Here is a 14199-nt window from a genome sequence, read left to right on the forward strand (position 1 = left end):
TTTTTTTTTTTCATCTGAATAGGCCATTTAAAAGAATCCCTTTAAACAGTTGCATTAAAATCCCCCAATGTAAATAAATTAAAAACGCACTCCACTTGGCTGAAAACTAAATTGGGCCGCCCAACGCTGTCGGTCAAAATTTAAAAAAATTCCTGCTTGAGGCTGTTTTATATTTTTCTTCTTTTTTGTCATGCGCGGTCGTTCGCCATCTTCAAGGTCACGCAACCGCTCGTCGTCATCGCGCGTCCAATCACACGTGACGGCAGCGCACTTGTGCTTGCACCCCGGGGTTGCCACGGTTACCAGAAGGCCGTCTCGTCAACGCAAACGTCTAGTGGGGCGACGCTTAATGCGCTCGTAAGCATCCGGCGGACAATAAAAACACGTGTGTTTCCTGTGGATGTAGGTCACGACAAAATTGAGTCCTCGGAGATGTGGAGGGAAGGAAGCCAGGCGCTTTGAGGAATGTGTGTGTGGTCCACTTTTTGTGTGTGTGGTCACGAGGTGCCAGCCGGCGTTAAAACAAACACTGACAGGCTTTGCGAAGCCTGCAAATGAATCGTTCTCTGTTCTTGGCGGTGCACAAAAATAGAACGATAACAACTCACGTGTGAAGTTTCAGCAGGAAGGTCACGAACTTTCGAAAGTTAGACAAAAATAAATTAAAATAAAAAGGCTAAAAGAGTGACTTGACAGGATATGTTGTGGATTAATTCATTTAATAAAGATAAAAAAAGACAAATGACATGAGTATCATTTAGATCACAAAAATGTAGCATACATACAAAAAGTACAAATGAAAAACAAATTTTTGTACTCGTTAAAAAATATCAGGTCACTTTTGACATAAATGTTGTTGTTTACGTAGATGTAAAAACTGAAACAATTTGAATCATAACATGTAATAAAAGTCCATGTTTTATTAAATGTAAAGTAAAATCTTATTTTTATTTTTACATAAACATTTTTAAATATATATATTTTTTAATGCACGTGAAATTCAAAATATATAAACATAAAATGTAAAAACATTTTTAAATTGGAAAAATATATATATTTTTAAATAAATAAAATAAAAATAAGATCAAGATCTCATTTGTTTAAATAAAAATGTTAAATAGAATCTGGAGTATATTTTAAGACTAATAATAATAATAATAAAAATAATTACAATAAAAAGATCTCTATATAATATGTAATGAAGGTCCCATTATTTACATAAAATGCCAAATAAAAGGTTTTGGTGTTCAATAAATGTATTCTTATAATTATCCACAGTTAAGCACAAAGTATCATTTTGGTTTGCCGGCTGCCGTGACCCATGACTTGTCAACAGCCAATCATCAACTCATCGTGTATGCGTGTGCGTGCCAGTATGTGTGTGTGTGTTAATCTGACTACTGAACGATTCAAGTGCAGCCAAACCGTGTGTGTGTGTGTGTTTTTTTTAAATCCTAAAATGCAATTTATCGCGTGTGTCTCAAAATCGGCTTGATGGACGTGACACTTGACCTCATGAGCATCGACGCTTCCGCAAATGTGCGTTTGTTTAGATGTAGTCTCCCGTCTTGAATGCGAGCGTCTCTAAATGCGCACCCACGCACGACCCCCGCCCCTCGTCGAACAGCTCGCGTGTTTGTTGATGTTTGAGGTGCCCCGCCTAGTTTATAATCTTCTTATCAATCACTACTGCCTCTGTGGGTGAGCGTGTGCGCTTGCCTATGTCTACGCGTGTGTTAAATGTGTGTGTTTCTGGGCGTGTGTGTGTGTGTGTGTGTGTGATATGTTTAAGAGGATTTGGTGTGGCGTCACCCAAATCCTGCCGCTGATTAAAGTGAGATGAAGAGTTGATAACGAGCCCAAAAAGCCAACTTGTTCTAATAGATTCATTTAAATAATAATAATAATAAAAAAACACATTTTCACTTCAGCGAGTACCATTATCTGGATCATCAAATATGAAGCCTGAGGAGTAATGATCTGCTTGTGGAGACGGCCATTTTGTTTCCCTAGAGTTTGGTTGTAATTGGCCAGCGATTGGCTAATGAAGCGATGACCTTTTTTTCAAGCAAAAGATGATGTCATCTGCTCACGTCGAAGCAGCCCCGAAAATTTGGCTTCCAGCACATAACGCTCCGTGATGTCGTTTTTTAACCATAGCGCCCACTTAGCATACAGTGTAAGCTCATTTCGGTACTAGAAATTATTCATCATTATTTATATATAGCACGTGTTGCATTATAACCTCTCGAACCGTAAGTTTGTTAATATGAATATATAAAAACGTATAGACTTGTTTTTAGTGACATTGGAATGTATTTTGTGCTATCAATCCCCCCCCCCCCCCCCCCCCCCTTCCCAATTTTGTCCGTTGGCTTCATTCCATTGACATGCCACTGTAACAGCTGCTGTAAACACACACACACACACGCACATGCGGCATGCCACAGACAGGCAGACGTGGCCTGGGCCCAGCTGGCTGAGTTTTTTTATTTTCTTTCTTTTTTTACATAAGCGCTGACTCATCACTTTACCACCTCCGTAAAAGGGTTGCATCATCGCCACTGTACTGGTTCCACATTTCTCAGTTGAAACCATTCAACCTTCAAAGGATTCACAAAAATCTTGGGAACCGGATTCTACCCCCCCCCCCCCCCCAAATCATTCAAATAAACGCTTAGCCATTTGTGCAGGTGGACGAGTTGTATGAGGCCTTCTGCATTCAGAGCCGCCTGCGGGAAGGAGCCAGTCGCATGAAGCAGGCCTTCACCTGCTCGCCCTCCACCAAGGCAACCAAGGAAAGCATCGCCGAGGTCAACCGGCGCTACAAAGAATACACCGAGGTGCTCCACTTACAACCAAAACTCTCACATTTCATTTGAGTTTGAATTTCAGGCCTCTGGTCCCTTCCGCCAGATTTTTTTCCAATGGCTACCAAATTTGAACCATGTACGCTAGATAGATGATGAATGATCATCATTGGCTGTGTGGCAAAATTTAATAAATTGCCATCAATGAAAAAAACTTTTACGTGTTTTTAAAAAAAAAAAACAGCCCCCAAACCCAGTTGAACTTAGCAACATGAAATTTGGTAGTTGAGTGTATGATAAAGACCCACAAAAAAGTCTCATGATGCCATGGCCAAAAATTGACAGGAAGTGTGCCATTTTGATTCTAAGCCACCATTTTTGGAGTCATTTTGGCCATTTTCTGGGTCCTTGACATGGTTTGAAAATTCAGCCCCCAAACTCAATATGAAATTTGGTAGACATGTCTACCACGAGTACACCCACAAAAAAAGTCTCAAGATGCCATGGCCAAAAATCCACAGTAAATCTGCCGCTTTGATTCAAAGCAACCGTTTTTGGAGCCCTTTTCTGGGTCCTTGATATGGTTTGAAAATTCAGTCCCCGAAGTCAGTTTGTCCTGGCAACATGACATTTGGTAGACATTTCTACCATGAGTACACCCACTAAAAAGTCACAAGATGCCAGGGCCAAAAATCCACAGGAAATCTGCCATTTTGATTCTAAGCAACCATTTTGGTCATTTTCACTGTCCTTGTTTGAATTGTTTGAAAAATCTGACCTCAAAGTCAGTTCAAAATTAAATTTGGTAGGCACGTCTATCAATAGTGGACCCACCAAAAAATCCCATGTAGCCATGCCTGAAAACAATTTGAAGATTTTGAGGTTTTGTCATTCTGTGAGGGGGCACAAATTGATGTCTTGACTTTTTTTTGCATCCTGTCTTCAGAACATGAGCGCCTTTGAGAGCGATCTGGAGAATTTGCTCGGGGAATTTCACATCAAGATGAAAGGTGAGTGCAAAATGATTCTGTTGGAGTCCGCTGAAATGGTTGCCTTTGCATGAAAGTGAACCCGCTCCCCAATTATGTCACCGTTGTTAAATCACATGAAAGTAAAAAAAAGTATTTTTGGTCCATCAGGTTTGGCAGGATTTGCCCGCCTCTGTCCAGGAGACCAGTACGAGGCAAGTCACTTTTGGGGGGAGGAGTCAAATTTGTTTTTAACTACATACAAATTGTTTTAATAGAATAATAAATGAAATATAGTAAATTACTGAAATTACTATTATATTTAAAAAAAATACATGAATGAAAAGAAATCAAGGTGGGCGGGACATTTAAAATGGCTTGTGAATAATGTACAAAATCTATTATATGAAATAAAATACATTTGAATAAATGTTTTAATATTCATGTGAATTAAAAATAGCATGAAGTGTTTTACATTTTTTATCTTATTACTTAGGAAATGGGGTATTTGCAAATGATTTTTCATTTGCTTTGCTTTTTTTTCTACTACCACCGAAGTATTGATCCACGTGACAATTTATCGCAGATCTTCATGCGGTACGGCCGTCAGAGATGGAAGCTGAAGGGGAGGATCGAGGTGAACTCCCGGCAGAGTTGGGACGGCGACGAGATGGTCTTCATGCCTCTCATCAGCGACCTCATTAACATCAAGGTACTTGAAACAAACAAATCCGTCTAATATTCTTGATGAGCCTCAAGGGTTTATGCCACACGAGTTTATAATTGAGCTACATGCGTGGCGTTGATGCTTTATGATCGTTTTGCGCGTGTCGGCAGGTGACGGAGCTGAAGGGTCTGGCCACGCACCTGCTGGTGGGCAGCGTCATCTGCGAGACCAAGGAGCTGTTCACCGCCATGCCGCAGGTGGTGGCCGTGGACGTCAACGACCTGGCCACCATCAAGCTCAACCTGGAGGTCACCTGGTAGTAAGTAGTTGCGCCTCAACAAGTACAAGAAAATTGTGAACTACTAGTAGCAACTGTGAGGAAGGAGTATAGCGCCACCTACTGCTAAGGAGGACTGTTTTATTTTTTGTTTGTGTTTAAGTATATAATATTTTCAGTATTAATTGTATTATTGATTAATTAATTTTTTTATTCAATTTATAGCGCACTTAAAACATTTTTATTTTATTTTTTGTTTTTGGGGGTCACATTTTTTATTCTTATTCAAATATTCTGCCTTCTGATTGTATTCGTTTGTACTACATCTCTTAATTGGAGTTTTTGCTTTTATTTTTAACTAATTAATTTATTATTTTAATATGTTATTTCTTTAACTATATATTTGATTGTTTTGGGGGTATTTTTTTTATTTTTAACTAGAAAGCTTTTATTGTATTTAATTAAAAAAAATATATTAAATGTAAAAAATATACAATTAAATTATATTGTATATATGCACTTTATACCAGCATAAATTATTTAATTTTGTTATTATTTTATAAATAATTTCTTAAGCTTTTCAATGCATTTTTATTGTACCTGATCCATTTGCGGTTGGTGTCTCGCAGCCCCTTCGACGTGGAGGACCTCACTTTGTCGTCGGGCAACATAAGCAAGGCGGCGGCGTTGCAGCGGCGGGTGTCCATCTACAGCCAGGGCACGCCCGACACGCCCACCTTTCAAGACGCCTCCTTCTTTGTGAGTAGTGCTTGCAAAGGCACGAATGGGAACACGACATGACGTAGTTGCATGTAGTATGTCACGTCCTCGTGCTGACACCCACCCGCCCCCGACTAACCCTCACCCGCCCGCTCGCACGCACGCTCGCCCTAAAGACGTGGCGTCGGCCCCCCACCCAGCGGCAACACTCGTCTTTTCTGCACGCGCTCCGAGACGCCCTGCTGGAGACGTTCCGGCGCACACGCTCCTTCGGCGACCTGTCGGCGCCCAGGCCCAAGTCCAGCCTGGAGGTCTACGTGAGTGCGTGGCGTGGTGTGGCCCCTCCCACTTTGGCTGGCTTGTTGGTGTGTGTCTGCATGTGCATTCCAAATGGCTGCCATTTCCTCAATTCATCCCGCTGTTTTGCTCTCAAAACAACTGTTTTCCTAATTAAAAAATGTCTATATAGAATTAATTCAATGTCTTTATTTGTTATTAGTGCAATTCAATTTAAATGATTTTATTAAAAATAATTGCATTTAAAAGTGTTTTTATTTTTCATGCCTATTTTCCACTATTAAAAATATTTTTTGTGATGCATTTCAATCATTTATATGTATTATATGTATTAAGATAAAATACCAAATTAAACTGAATTTTTTAATGTAAATTATTTTCTTATAATTAAAAAAAATCAAACTAACATTTTCCCCAATTTATTTTTAATTGATTAAAATATTTTGTATTTATTATGAATCATAAGCTTAAAATATTTCTAATAAACTGAAATAAAATATTTATTGACACAATTAAAATTAAATAATTTGTAGTAAAAGTAATTAAATAATTAGGATTCTTTTTTTCTTAGGAATTTTTTGGTCTTTCCTTTCATCATAACTACCAAAAAAATGTTCATAAAATAATTTAGATGAAATTTTTTTTAAGTGAAAATAATTTATCAAAATTTCCAAAGTGTATATATATATATTTTCCTTCCTAGTGCAGTCCAGTTTTATTTCTATATCTCGTTTAACTTCCATTGGCAGCTTGTCCTATTTGCGTGCAGCATAACAGCTAAATGCCGCTTCGCCATGTTTGCTTTGAACTCTGGGCTCCACTAATTGACCCGAGTCTGCAGACCTCAAAGCCTTATTCAGGACCTAAAGCAGGTGGAAAAACGTTTTCATCTTACTGTGATTATTTTTTTTTTCATAAATTTTCCCCGAGTAGACAACTTCTGACCCACTTTTTTTTCCCCCTACCCGTCCCCTCAGTCGACTCTCCCGGACGACGTTTTTGAAAACGGCAGCGCGTCGGACTGCAAGCGTCTGTCCTTCACATTCTCGGACGCTTCCAGTCCGAGCCCGGCGCCCAGCTCGCACTCTCCGGCGCCGTCCAACCCGGAGATCACCGTCACGCCGCCCGACACGGACGCGTCCAGCTCGCCGTCCAGACTGCGGGAAGGCTCCATCGCCGAGGAAGACGAGGACGAGGAGACGGATAGCGGGACGACCGGCAGCCTGGAGGACTCGGAGTGGGAACGCACGGACTCTCAACGCGACGGGCGTGCAACCACCGTGGCGCCCGAGGATGTTTTCCTGGACCATGCCGAGCACCTCAAGCCCGTCCAGTTGGAACAAGGTCAACACTTTCACGCATTTCACTTTATTTTTATTTCAACTTTTTGTTATTCTTTTTTTTTCCACAAATAAATAGCAATATTTTTGGTTGTGAATTTTTTATTTTATTTCAACGCAATAACTTTTTTCTCATAAATAGATGATTTTTTATACAACTTTTTGTTAATAAAATGGTAATCTCCTCATACAGTAAATTTAAAATGTTGTTTTCTCGTTAAAATATCAATTTCATTCCCTCGTAAAAATAATTCTTTTTTCTTGGAAAACATGAACTTTGTCTTACAATTTTATGATCGTAAAGTGACAATATTTCTCTTACAATAACTTTTTTTCTTGTAAAATACGTTAATTTTTCTCATAAAATAATTTTTCCTTGTGAAATGTTTTCTGCTTTTTTAATTTAATTTCCTCTACCCAAAAATTGTCCCAAAAATATTTTATTTGTTAAAAAAAATTGCAAACATTTTTTTGCTTGTACATTTTCTTGAAAAGTGGCATTTCAACTAAAATAATGTATTTTTGTATAGAAAAAAAACAATTTCAGATAAACAATCTTTCCCAAATACAACAGTCCACGACATGATTTTGCACTCACTGAATCTCTTCATCCAACTATGAATGTCTACAGACGACGAGGACGAAGGCGGCAACCTGACGCGCCAGCTGGTGAAGCAGCTGACGTCGTCGTCGGAGGCTGACGACGAGGGCGGCGCCCGTGTGGAGGAGGGCCAAGGGCACTTGGCGGAGGCCGGTCTGGAAGACGCCATCCACGGGCTGCTGCTGACGCTGGAGGCGCTGACGCACCGATGCCGAGAGCTGCAGGACCTGGAGCAGGAAGTCATGTGCCTGGAGGACCTCTTGAAAGTGAGTGGATGTTTATCAATAACCCCGCCCCCTAATTTGAATAATCCCACCCTCACACCAAATGTCTCCACCCACTACTTGGCTTCTTTTTTTATTTGCATGACTTAATTTTTTTATCAGAGTCTAATCTAAGTATAAATAAACGGAAGTCCATATTTTTTCCATATTTTTTTAGTTTATATTTTATTAACAATAATCATCATCAGTGCCGGCTGCCGGGCCACAGGAGTCGCTCATCCAGCCTCAGTCTGACGGTGGAAAGCGCACTGGAGAGCTTCGACTTCCTCAACACGTCTGATTTTGACGATGATGACACCGGCGATGACGTCGCCACGGCCGCCGTCGTCCTCGCCATGCCGCCCCGGCCGCGCAGGTCGCCGCCATTAGACGGTGACAGAATCGGGTGAGCTTGAAATGGTCGATTTCGTTAGGGTTAGCATTTGAAAAGTACTCAAAATTGGAATTTATTTATTTATTTATTTTTCATGAGTACATTAGTAACTGATTACTTTAACAAAACTTAAAATCTACTCATAAAAGAAAGCAATCATCCGTCATCAAAATTAAATAAAAATTCCAATTTAAAAAAATTGTAACCACATTGCTTGGGTAAATGACACAAAAATAAATTATACAAATACAAAATGTATTATATAGATATAAAATAGTTTAATAAATGAAACACAAAAATTGTTAAATTAATTACACAACCCCAGAAATGACTCAGTAAATTAAAGGAATTAATGTAATTTAAATGATTTAACAATTATTTCCGTAAATATTGAAGAATTATACAAATATTTTTTTATTATGTTATACAAGAAACAAAATCTTAAATATATTATACAACAGAAAATAAATAACTAATATAATAAAATATAACAAATGAATGAGACACCTAAAATAATACTTTTGTCATTTAAATGTTATGCAAAATTATGTAATAAATTATACAGATTAAAACTCAATCATATTTCTATAAGAAATAAATTTGGCATAAAATAACTAAAATGTCAATTTCTGTCTTATTTATTTGTGTGCGTTAGTGTTGAAACGGGGTCAGAGGCGCGCGGCCACATGAGCGAGGCCCTGACGGAGGACACGGGTGTGGGCAACAGCGTGGCCGGCAGCCCCCTGCCGCTCACCACCGCCAACGACAGCCTGGACGCCGCCCTCGTCCTGCACCTGCGCTACTGCCAACGACTCGTTCAGGTACAGATCATCACACCTGCCCGCCGGGCGCCGCCATACAATTTACTACAAACAAACGAAAGTATCCTTTTTTACAAAAAACTTTTTATCATTTTATTTTTGTAAAACGACCTTTTTGCTCAATAGACGGCTTTTTTTGTAAAAAAAATAATAATAATAATTGAAAAATGGATTTTCTTCAAAAAAAAATTAAACTACATTTCTGGTAAAATGACCACTTGCAATATTTTTCTTGTGAAATTACAAATGTATCAAAAAAAATCCCATACATTTTAAGCTAAGCCTACTTTGAAACCACAACATTAGTTTGAAACACTTTTTTTTATTTAAAGGGGATAACTTCTTATAAAAGTGTTTTTTTTTTTTTTACCATTTTCTTTTCTCTCTCTCTTTAAACTTTGAAGCGACCTTTTTTAACTTCTTGTAAAAGGTCTTAAGTGAGATTATTTTTTCTTTGAAACTGACATTTTGTCCTCGTATAGGGTCGTGTCGTATGTGACACTATTATTATTTTTTTATTTTTTGCGCAGGAGTTGAGCAGCGGCGGCGTGAACGCGTGTCGACGTCGCGGCGTCCTCCTCAAGCTGGCGTCTCAAACGGCGCTGCTGGAGAGGCTGGCCGAGGTCATCGTGGACCACCCGGGGCCGCTGACGTTTCCCGCCCAGGGTATGTGCGTGCCTGCGTACGTACATACGTGGTTTTCCATTTGTTGCCAGCGTGACGCTTCCGTGTGCTTGCAGCGGCGCCGGGCCTGGCAGAGCAAGGCGAGCTGCTGGCGCTGTGGGTGGAGTGCAGCGGCTCTTCGGGACTCTTCCACACCACGCTGGACCGACTGGCCAGTCACATGACGCGGCGCTTCCTCGAAACGCTGCTGGGGAAATACCCGCAAAGCTGCCAAGCAGGTCCCAATTTGTTCTGAAGTCAAATGTTGGAACGTGAGCTTTTTGTTCATGAAAAAATGATTTATCTACAAAAACTTTTTGGTCATAACACGAACAATTATTTAATGTAAAAAAAACAAAAAGGCTGTTCTTACTTTGGTCATGTTCTCCTCTGTAAAAGTTCAATTGGAGTAATGCAGGTTTATATGTGACTGTAGATCGCCCTCTTGTGGTTGCTTGCTATATTGCTTTGCTGACGTTGGTAAAGTACATTTTTCCCTGTTTTGCAAAATGACAATGAAGAAAATTATCTTAATGTTGCAATTTTCTCAAAATAATTTTCACATAAAATGACAACTTTTTGAAGTAACTTTTAAAAAATATTTTAAAATAAAAGCACTTTACATGTTCTCACACAATTAGTTTACATGATGACTTTTCTAAAACCTTTTTTTCTTTAATGTGAATTAACAATGTTCAGACTTAAAAAAAAAAAAATCCTCCCCACATAAAAATTTGACTTTTTTTTTTATTTGAATATGACAACTTTTTTTTTTTTTTTACCTTTTAAAAATTGTAAAATTGTAACATTCTAATGTCTGTTGTAAAATAAACAGCCTTGATGCTCACGTGTTTTTTTTGGGGTGGGGGCATTTATGTTCTTGCGTTGCAGTGATCCCTTTGGTGGCGCGCGAGATGGTGGACGGGAACGACCTTCCCGAGTCCAACGGCCTGAGGCACGACGTCGTCACCGTTTTTCAGTTCCACGCTTACGTGCTGCAACGTCACGTGTGCGACATGGAGACGCACTTGCTCCACTTGGCAGCCGAGGGTGAGCCTCAGCCCGCACGCATTGTATACGTAACAACAAATTCATCAATTCTTTTATAACTAAAAATGCATTTTACAGGTAACTTTTTTTTTTTTCTCAAATACATTCTAAAAAATTGAAAATAGACAAATTGTGCCGGCAAAAACATACATTTTACAACTAAAGTATAAACTTATGCAACAAATATGTTCATAGATTTGAAATAAATATTTAAATAAACTAATAAATAAATAAAATGTAATATAGTATAACTAAAAATAAATATAAATAAGCAAAAATAAAAAAAATAAAAAATACATTATAAACTACTAAAATAAATTACAAAACTAAATAAACTATACAAGTAGTATATAAGTCCCAGGTATGAATGGTAATTATTTATTTTCATTTGGTATGGTCTGAAACTGGCAGAATTGATAAATTCCACAAAATACTTCAAATAAATCAATTCTTCTTCTTCAAAAAAAAAGAATTGTTAAAAAAAAAAAAGAACAAATAAAAGGTAACTTGTAACTAACACTAAATAAGTGTTTGAATAAATATCCATCTAGTCCCTATGCCACTTATAGAAATTACACAAATTAAAAACATTTAATTATATAACTGGGACATAGAGTAATTAGCTATGCAAACCCCCAAAAATAAAAATAACACAACTATAGAAAATGTCAAGAAAACTGTTATTCTTTAAAGTTTTTTTTTTTATATAATGACAACAAACCTTGTGTGTTTGTGTGACGTTCAGAGTCGTTTGCGGAGAGGTTGCGCAGCGGAGACGTGTCTGCGCTGGAGGAGGTGCCGGCCTCGGGCCTGTGGCCGCACGACGCCACCTTGAGGACGCTGGCCTCGCTGCTCACTGCCGACGACCCCGCCGTCAACAAGGCCGCCGCCGACTACCTCAACAATGCCGCCGACGCGCCGCACACTCATTTTAGGAACAAGGTCACGTCTCTATTTATTAATTAATTTATAATATACAATAATAATAAAAATAACGTGTGTGTGTGTGTGTTTGCCAGGCGGTGGAGCGTTACATGGAGGCGCTGTCAGAGGCCGCCATCCACAGCCAGAGGGCGGCGTGCGGCGCGCTGAGTTGCCTGCAGGTCGGTTCCTGCGAATATTTTGCTGACCTCTCGACGATAATAAACGTGCAGGTTGCGCCTTTTTGTGACCCGCAGGCGACAGAGAGCATCCGAGCGGTGGCGGCGCTGTGCGACTCGGCCGACGAGGAGTTGCGCCACGTCGCCATAGAAACGCTGCTCACCTTCGGTCAGTAGGTCGCCGATCAGAAGTCCTCATTTCATCTGAAACATAATTGGCGGAATAATTTTATGAGCTAAAAAAACTTTTTTTCTTCTCGTGACGCGTCAACGTAATATTGTAAAACAATGACTTTTTCTTTTACATTTTTTTTCAAAGACAATTTCTTGTAAGAAGAAACTTTTGCAGAAATTATTAATTTTTTCTTGTGAAATGACAATTGTTGGGAGTGTGTAGCATTTTTTTCTCAATTTATTGTCATAAAATGACAACTTAGTTGATCTTTTCTGGTAAAATTATTACTCTTAGCACGCGTAGCTTTTTTCCCCCCTGGTGAAAATATATTTCTACATAAAAACTTTATTTCTATTTCATTTTACTGTTGGGGTGCATCGTATTTATTTTTCTTATGCAAACAAATTTTGCTGTGCAATGTTTTGTCATCATAAAATGTTGACGAAAAGATTTTCTAGACTTCTTATTTTGTTAAAATGACGACTTTTGCTGTATTTCCTCATTCACTGCCTTTGATGAGTCTCCATTACTTTTTTACTATGACATTTTTCGACATGTACGGGATTTCAAACTTGAAATCAACTTCACTGATGCACATCCACCAGTTGGTGGCACCGTTGAGATCTACTGCTGATTATTTAAAAAATAAAAAAAAACGAGAAAAGGCAGAGTTCAACTAAGTTTTAAAAATGCTGTAAAATGTTTCAAAGTGCTCAAACTTTTTTTTTTTTTGCAGGCGAGGAGGGTCGTCTGGCGTACGAGCAACTGGACACGGTGCCGGGGGAAATGATTAGCTTGGGCGCGCGGCGGGGGACTGTCGTCACCACCGCCTTTTAAGACGGCAACGTGCCACGCCGGACCCAAAAAAAATAAATAAATAAAAAGCTGGTGAAGCGAACCTCTGCACAAGACACGCACGAAGCCACGGGTATGTTAGGGGTTCAACTGGAGAGCACAAACGTTGACATGTTCACGTCTTCGCTGATTACTGTGAAAGTTCAACTTGGTTTAGTTTTTTTTTTCGATACCACACTTTTGCACTTGTAAATACGCGGCCAGTTTGTATATTTAAGTTTGTCAAATGTTCTGTGCGGACTTTAGGTTTTTTTTTTTTTTTTGTGTAAGCGTCGTGTGGCAGGGAGGCGAAAAGGCCGCGTCACATGACAGTCGAGTTGATTTGTGTCTCCTGAAACGTGCAGTTTTCCAAGTGCAATTCTGTATGGAAATGTGATTTTATTTATTATTCACAATAATATTCTCTCCTGCTGCATATAAAGTGCAGAGGACTTTGTTCTACGCTGAATCAGGTGTTTTACTTTTTCAATATATGAAAGGATATGGCCTTCGCGTTAATCTAATTGGAGTTTCATGTTTTAAATATGAGATTATTTTGGAGATGGAGATTTATAGGACCTAAAAATAGATTTTATTTGATTATTGCAGAAATTTATTGTAACCAAAGCAATTTTTGTTGTTTTGAAATGAGAATGTGTTTTCAACTCTATTTTGGCCCCAATTGTCCCGTTTTTGAAAAGCACAACTAAAACAAAAGTTCTGCTTCAAAAGCCATTTGCTACCTGGAAACAAGTGCTTCTATTTTTAACAAATGTCTTTTGTATGACATAATTTGCAAATATGTGAGCTTCATTTGTTTTTGATGCTTTGTTTTGCAAAGTAGGAATTCTTTCTTACATGTTAAAATAAGCATTACAGTATTTTTTACGTCTTGGCTGTTTGTTTTTCAACAAGTATTATAAAAATGTTGAACTCGACATGTTGGTTCGAAGACGCAGGCGAGGCGAGGAGGGGCGTCTTCTCGCTGTCGTTTATCTGACTGGACTGTAGGTGGCGCTGTTTGCTCTGTTCTTGACAAGTTGCAATAAAGTTTATTTTTGCATTAATTGTACAACGGAAAGCGACGGCGACTTTTGTTCCTACGAGTTTACGTCACCATGAACGCGCTCAAAACAGTTTGTGTGTTTCGACTAAAGCGTTAATATGCAAGGCTAGCTTATGATTTTTCTTATGTACCTATGAATACATGTACTTGTCG

The 14199-nt window shown here is 38.8% G+C and overlaps 1 protein-coding gene across 6 annotated transcripts in view; it reads left to right on the forward strand.

Moving 5' to 3' along the window:
• The window catches only part of ripor2 (RHO family interacting cell polarization regulator 2), a 39921-nt gene extending 25866 nt beyond the window's left edge, over nt 1-14055 (forward strand). For 5 of the 6 annotated variants that reach the window (XM_086063151.1, XM_086063153.1, XM_086063152.1 and 2 more), the window contains exons 7-24: nt 2694-2843; nt 3757-3820; nt 3950-3993; nt 4365-4490; nt 4616-4764; nt 5352-5481; nt 5619-5759; nt 6717-7083; nt 7711-7946; nt 8153-8349; nt 8993-9158; nt 9689-9824; nt 9899-10060; nt 10713-10871; nt 11617-11813; nt 11891-11974; nt 12050-12140; nt 12883-14055. In XM_086063151.1, the coding sequence (XP_085919277.1) occupies nt 2694-2843; nt 3757-3820; nt 3950-3993; nt 4365-4490; nt 4616-4764; nt 5352-5481; nt 5619-5759; nt 6717-7083; nt 7711-7946; nt 8153-8349; nt 8993-9158; nt 9689-9824; nt 9899-10060; nt 10713-10871; nt 11617-11813; nt 11891-11974; nt 12050-12140; nt 12883-12983 (2700 nt within the window). In that variant the 3' untranslated portion in view covers nt 12984-14055. The remainder of the gene's footprint in view (nt 1-2693; nt 2844-3756; nt 3821-3949; nt 3994-4364; nt 4491-4615; nt 4765-5351; nt 5482-5618; nt 5760-6716; nt 7084-7710; nt 7947-8152; nt 8350-8992; nt 9159-9688; nt 9825-9898; nt 10061-10712; nt 10872-11616; nt 11814-11890; nt 11975-12049; nt 12141-12882) is intronic. The other variant, XM_086063156.1, reaches the window with a different exon arrangement.
• The last annotated feature ends 144 nt before the right edge of the window (nt 14056-14199 follow it).

Source organism: Leptonotus elevatus, chromosome 19 (genome assembly GCF_054856555.1).
Source record: "Leptonotus elevatus isolate MCC_2025b chromosome 19, RoL_Lele_1.0, whole genome shotgun sequence".
NCBI classification, from domain to species: Eukaryota; Metazoa; Chordata; class Actinopteri; order Syngnathiformes; family Syngnathidae; genus Leptonotus; species Leptonotus elevatus.